This window comes from Zingiber officinale, chromosome 7A (genome assembly GCF_018446385.1).
Source record: "Zingiber officinale cultivar Zhangliang chromosome 7A, Zo_v1.1, whole genome shotgun sequence".
Classification (NCBI taxonomy): domain Eukaryota; kingdom Viridiplantae; phylum Streptophyta; class Magnoliopsida; order Zingiberales; family Zingiberaceae; genus Zingiber; species Zingiber officinale.
The window spans coordinates 133,709,126-133,715,558 of NC_055998.1; the positions used below are offsets into that span (position 1 = coordinate 133,709,126).

General features: G+C 37.5%; 1 protein-coding gene across 2 annotated transcripts; it reads right to left on the reverse strand.

Moving 5' to 3' along the window:
- Positions 1 to 1,130: 1,130 nt before the first annotated feature.
- Positions 1,131 to 5,226, reverse strand: LOC122002677. 2 transcript variants are annotated; one of them, XM_042557944.1, is made up of 3 exons: positions 4,966 to 5,226; positions 2,217 to 2,568; positions 1,131 to 1,183 (listed from the first exon to the last, which is right to left on the reverse strand). In XM_042557944.1, the coding sequence occupies exons 2-3, from the start codon at positions 2,565 to 2,567 to the stop codon at positions 1,163 to 1,165; spliced, it is 372 nt and encodes a 123-aa protein (XP_042413878.1). In that variant the 5' UTR covers position 2,568; positions 4,966 to 5,226; the 3' UTR covers positions 1,131 to 1,162. The 2 variants fall into 2 exon arrangements, 1 of the variants encoding a protein (XP_042413878.1); XR_006117695.1 differs by lacking the exon at positions 1,131 to 1,183 and adding an exon at positions 2,071 to 2,090.
- Positions 5,227 to 6,433: the final 1,207 nt, after the last annotated feature.

Genomic DNA, 6,433 nt, shown 5'->3' on the forward strand with positions numbered 1-6,433 from the left:
ATCATATCATAACCTCAAAATAAGAACAACAGCACTGCATTTGAAATGAAACGCCTAGCTTCAAAAAAATCAAAGTTTGAGAATCCAACTTCATAAGGAATGTCATCGACACTTGAAGTTATGCGACTCATATGCTGGATTTTGTCTAAAATAGACCTTCTGAGATCAACTGAAGTTGCTGAATCCAAAAGATCAACGTCTGTATCAGTTGATTGTGGTGTGTTGCAATTTCCCACCAAACCAACCTGCAGCTTTCCGACTGAAAGCAAGCACATTGTAGACGAAATATGGTCTTAGCTCTCAATCTCAATGTTCATGGGAGTAGTAAACATATATATATACAAAGGAGTTCAGAGTGAGAAAAAATGATAAATTTTGTAGCACCTGAACTCGCATTGAGGCTCCCAATTGAGCAACTGTCATTTGAAAATGAAGCCTCCAGAATAGATATTGGGCTAAGCTGACTACTTTCCATTTCAAGAATTGAAGCAGGACGAGTTTTAACGTTGTCCTGATGGAAAATGAAATCAAATGTCAGAGGAATCAAACCGAGCAACCACCATAGCATGAGGAACTCCGAGCAATTTAATTTTAGCAATAATAAAAGTCAGTTACTGTAAAATCTAACATGTAAAATATATGAAAATTTCCAAATTTCTTTCCTTCTCAAATCATGCTAATCATCATCAACACCAAGCCATGAGGCTCAACTATTTTGTGCTTACTTCATATAGTAACTCAGTCATAGCACTGACCATGTAACATGCTAAACATTTTATATACTTGCTAGGGGAAACAATATTGCCGATGATATGTATCTAGATTTTAGATTAAAGAGTCTAAAATGGGAGACAAAAGGGGGTGTGCTAGATATAATCCTATTGGTTGAGAGCTAGATATGCTCTAGTCAAGGAGCATTCAAACTACAAGCACTTCATAATTAAAATAAATGGTGGTGGATGCCATAAGGATATTGCATTTCACCTGTTTTTGTGGAGTAGGAAAACTAGATGAGCCTAAGGAGGAAGACATGACATTTTTCTTGGAGCAGGCGCTAATCTGTTTATGTTCATTCTGTCCAGATATAAAAGCAGCTCCCAGATCTTGGAGACAAGGAAAAGACATTGTAGCCCCAATCAATTACCAGCTCAGCAGAGCTCCCTCATTCTCTTTCCTGCACCATCTGAAAGCGAACAAACAACAACTTCCACACATAATATATGCCAACAATAACTTCATCAAAATAAAACAGAATCTAAATCAGCAAGTGCTAAAGTTACAGCATTGATACAAGTTTTGGTCTAGCTGATGCCTAAATATTACAAAATATTTTTACCGACATACAATATAACTAGGTTAACACAATATTGCATGCGTCTAACTACAATATTACAACTTCAAAAATACCGAATGCAATTCAAAATAACCTAGTTATTTAACATCAACAAAAAAAACATGAATCCACACATGTTTCATGGAATAGAAGATGGATAGATAAATCCAAGCACATAGGATCTTCGCAAATGGCTTGGCAATGCAAACATAACTTCAACCTTGGCAGGGTCATTGTAACAAATTTCAGCAGCCCTACCAACATCCATTGGAGATATGCCAATATTAAGTAGTTCAGCAATAACCTCCTGCATTTTTTCACCACCTATGGATTCTGGCTTGGACTCTGCAATCAAAGCATTTGTAATAGTACCATATTGTGTTGCCATTTGATCGCAAATGACCTCAAACTTATTAGTAAAGTTGTCCAATCTCGAGTCAATGGTTTGTTGGGGTGTTGCTGCTTTCTTTTTCTTGTAAAAACTTTCCCTTCTTGGTGAAAGTTTTTTTCTCTTTTTCGATCCATTGTTACATGACGAACTCGAAGGTGAGCCTTGTGATAGGATGTCCAAAACAGGTTCATCTTCATTGTCTGAGGAAGAACTCACATTCAAATTCTTTTGCCAATTAGCATCCATGCTTGCGTCAACCACATCTTCAGCACTAAGTCCCGTGGCTCTGTCCTTTCCCCACACAATGTCCAGTTTGCGCAAATATGGAAATTTAAAATCCCACAATCCAGCAGCATTAGGGTGAGTCTACACAAAAGAATACAAATAGAGGTACAAAATAAAAAATAATATTTTTGAAAATATACTGCCATTATGAGAAATAATCACTATAGTACTAGCTTAAAAAATGATCGATGCATACAAAGCACTTACCAGACACCATTCATCGAACCATTGCTTTTCACAGTTAATCTTGTGCTCCACGTCATCCCACTGACACCCACTTTGCATACACATCTCAGAGAGGGGATTGTACTTGGTTTTAAGATATTTGATCTTGGATTCAATATGAGGAATAACTGCTTTATTGAAACTTGGAATCTTACCCAATACCATTTTGTGTATTTGAATCATATAACCATTTTTAAAACCAGTATCTACCTTCCATAAAGGATCGGAAGCCAGTTCTATGAGAGCGTCAACCAACACTTCCACCTCCTCATCCGTCCAATATTGTTTGTTTTTCCCTCTTCCACGTGCAATTGATGGAGTAATTGTAGTCATCCTAACAAAAAAGATGACAGTGTAAGAGGTATGAAATGAATATCATATTGGCATAAAAGAACTTTTTTAATCATTAGTAATGACTGATGGATAAATCTTATAATGTCGAGTATACATATAAAACAAAACACCACATAATATACCAATATATGAATCTTATAATGTCGAGTAGAACTGGTACCATTCAAATACATATATAAAATCAGAACACGCAATTGTTATAACATTCTTACAAAATAGAACTCAATCACTAACATTGCCACTAGGTCTAGTAGACCATGTGTTATACATATTGGTTGCCATATTATTTCTAAATGATGACCACTCATTACTTGGATTAATTTGCGTAATATACTCTACTTCTTCATTGTCACTTCCCCCATCAGATTCCTCTTCCTCATCTGCTATAAGTGACTCTTGTGGATCAAAGCTCATAAACTTGCGAATCAAATTATGCATAAGACAACATGCCATGATAATCCGAATTTGGGTTTGAATGGAGAAAAATGATGGTGATGCAAGAATCTTCCATCTCCCCTTTAACAACCCAAAACATCTTTCTATAACATTCCTAGCCTTGGAATGCTTCATGTTGAAGTATTCCTCTGGTGTCTCCGGTCGATGGCCATCAAATTCTTTTAGGTGATATCGTTGTCCTCGATATGGGACAAGAAATCCATTTGCATTGCAATATCCAGAGTCAACCAAGTAATAACAACCTTCATTGTTGAATATAAATGAAATTGTTAGTAACATTAAAAAATAAAAATAAAATTTATAGTATACATTACAACGCAAATGTACCTCGAGGGACCCTTAGACCCTGCGGTCTTGATATCGCATCTCGAAGCACACGACCATCATGTGCTGATCCCTCCCAACCAGGTAATACATATATGAATTGCATGTTTGGGCAACAAACACCTAATACATTAGTTGAAATACACCCTTTTCTAGTGCGAAAACGAGGTTTATCTTCTGTAGGAGGTGTAACTTTAATTAATGTTCCATTTAACGCTCCTAAGCATCCCTACAAAGTTAACAATTATACGATTAACACTTATTATAAAAAAAACATGTATTAAAGTTGATGTTAGATGTAAAAAGTACCTGAAAACATTTCCACTTCTCATCTTGACAATCCTGAGTAATAGGTTCTGGCTTCTTGAGCAAAATAGGATATAATTTTAAAATTGCATCAAGAACACTATATCTATACTACGATAAAAAAAGTAGGCTAATTGTTCTACTTTTTTTGTGATGAGCCAAGGTATATATGAACATTGCTACAACCTCCTCTATGGATGTGTTCTTAGTGGGTTTTAGTCCTCCAATGTTTGCTACCATATCACACAATATCCTAAAGGTTGCTCTATCCATGCGAAGTTGACTAATGCAAGCAGAATCACAATCCATTGTCAATCTACACATCCATCTCATTCGATTGACTCTTTTTTCTTCTTTTGTTTTGATATGACGAACATTATCTCGAAGGTATGAACAAATGAGTACATAATATAGAGCAAATAACAAGACCAACATATTGTTGGTTGTTTGTTGAAGCAATAATAGTTTCTTTAGTTTTCGCCGTTGTTCGGTAATAGGAAGCCGAGCCATTTGATCTACATAAAAAAATCCAGCAAGTAATTGTAACTTCTGGATTGGAAGGTAAGGCAAGCATCATTAGTAACAAGCAAATTGGTTACCATTTTTAAAACAAGAAACAAATCATGGGCATCATATATTGCTAGCAAATCTCTCAAGGTGCATCTTCCCTATAAATCAAATAACCATGTGTTTCAAGTTCTGTTTTCCATATTCTTATTCATAAGAAGAGCTACTAAAAATATTGTTCTTCATATCATATAAAGATCAAGATCGAAGACAAAGTTGCAATTGCCAAAAAAGATGACATGGAAGAACATTCATATGTGTGGAAAACAAATGCATTCTGAGCAGCATGTGTGGAACAACATTCATATCAGTAGCTGGTTAGTTGCATGCTCACATAATATTACAAAGAAAATAAATGACAAGGCAACTAGATAGAAAAGATTGAGAAAAAATAAAAATACCTAAAGATGACTTGAAAGAAGAACAAAAATCAGAACTTGGTGAGGAACATAGCAGAAAAAAAATCAAGGAAGAACTTGGTGAGGAAGATAGCAGAACTTGGTGAGGAAGATGACAAGGCAACTTGCTCAGTTTTGTGGGGGAAAAAAAATTCAAGATCGTAAAACAAAAATTAGAACTTGGTGAGGAAGATAACAAGGCAACTTGCTCAGTTTTGTGGGGAACAAAAAATCAAGATCGCAGAACAAAAATCAGAACAAAATCAAGATCGCAAAAAAAAAAAGGGCAGAGCTATGGCGAGAACTTGGTGAGGAAGATAGCTCACCTGGCGAGGAACTGCGTCGAGGAGAGGGAAGAGTCACGGCGAGGTCACGGAGAAGGAAGATTCGCGACGAGGTTGACGTCGAGGAAAAAACCTAACGTCAAGGAAAGGGAAGAGCTATGGCGAGAACTTGGTGAGGAATGCCAACGCGTCACGGAGAAGACTCGGATTCACGGTGAGGACGATGTCGAGGAGAGGGAAGAGTTGTGGCGAGAACTGGTCGGGACGAGCTGTGGCGATTTGGACGGGAGAAGAAAAGAAATAGGGCAGATGGAGGGAAAGCACGCACACTAAATCGGGATCGGGAATGAACAGTAGTGTTTTTTCATTCCCCCCAATTTGCTAGGGATTGGAGAAAACCCATAGACTAGTATATGAAATTTACTGTTTAGGAAACAAGCCCACTCACCAAACATACCAATTGATTCCCATACTCTTTCCTTTGGTTAACTCCCTCTAACCAAGCAGGCGCTTAGCCTTTTAAACTTAGGTGAAAATATTCCTTTTAAGTCCTCTTTCTCCCTTAGCTAACAATTTTCTTTCCGTAAAATTTTATTACAAGCTAAGTGTTACACGAGCAATTTTACCTTCTTTCAAAGCCTAATCTGTTTTCTAAAAACTTAAAACCTGCTTTCAACTGGCTTATTTTTTTATAAATGACAAAGGGGGAGAGTAGGGAAATTCAAAAGTAAAAGTCTAATTTAAATAGAAAATCCTGTATTAAGGGGGAGCTTCACAAAGTTTAAGTGTTAGCTTAAGTTATGCTTGAATTTGAATTTATATACTTAACCTTGCTCACTTAAACCTTTTAAATATATTTATGCATTTGTTTTACTTAACATTGAATTTGGGTTGCCATAATCAAAAAGGGGGAGATTGTTGGTGCGGGAAGCATCCGACGATCGAACCTAAGTTTTGATAATGACAAAGGATTCAAAGTTAAGGTTATGTTGTGATCTAACAGTCTGAATGAGATTGCAGGAAAGTCCTAAGTGTACTTAGACAAAAGCCCTAACTATGGTTAGGCAAAGTGAAAACCCTAGGGGTGGTAACCCTAGGTCATAGGGGGCGGTAACCCTATGCGGAAAGTCTTGGTGGGTCGAGTGCTTCAGGCAAAAGTCCTAGAGGTAACCCTAGGTGGAAAGTCCTGGTGTCGAGAACCAGGTGAAAGACTGGACCAGCCGGGAAGCGGAGGTCCAGCAGAAAGTCCGGAAGCATCGAGCGCCGAGCAAAAGTCCAGTCGATCTGGAGGATCGCACTAGCAACAGGTAAATCTCCTGAGTGGAGTAGGTAAGGACGCGTTCCCCGTAGAGGGAACAGTAGGCGTCGGGTCGACCTAGGGTTTCCGGTCGGAAATCCTAAGTCAGACCCGGACAGTCTGGAGACTGTCAAACCTTCATATTCATACTATTATTTTGTACTAACTTTGTGTTGTAGGTATTTTGGGACTAACATGTTTGCAGGTACCAAA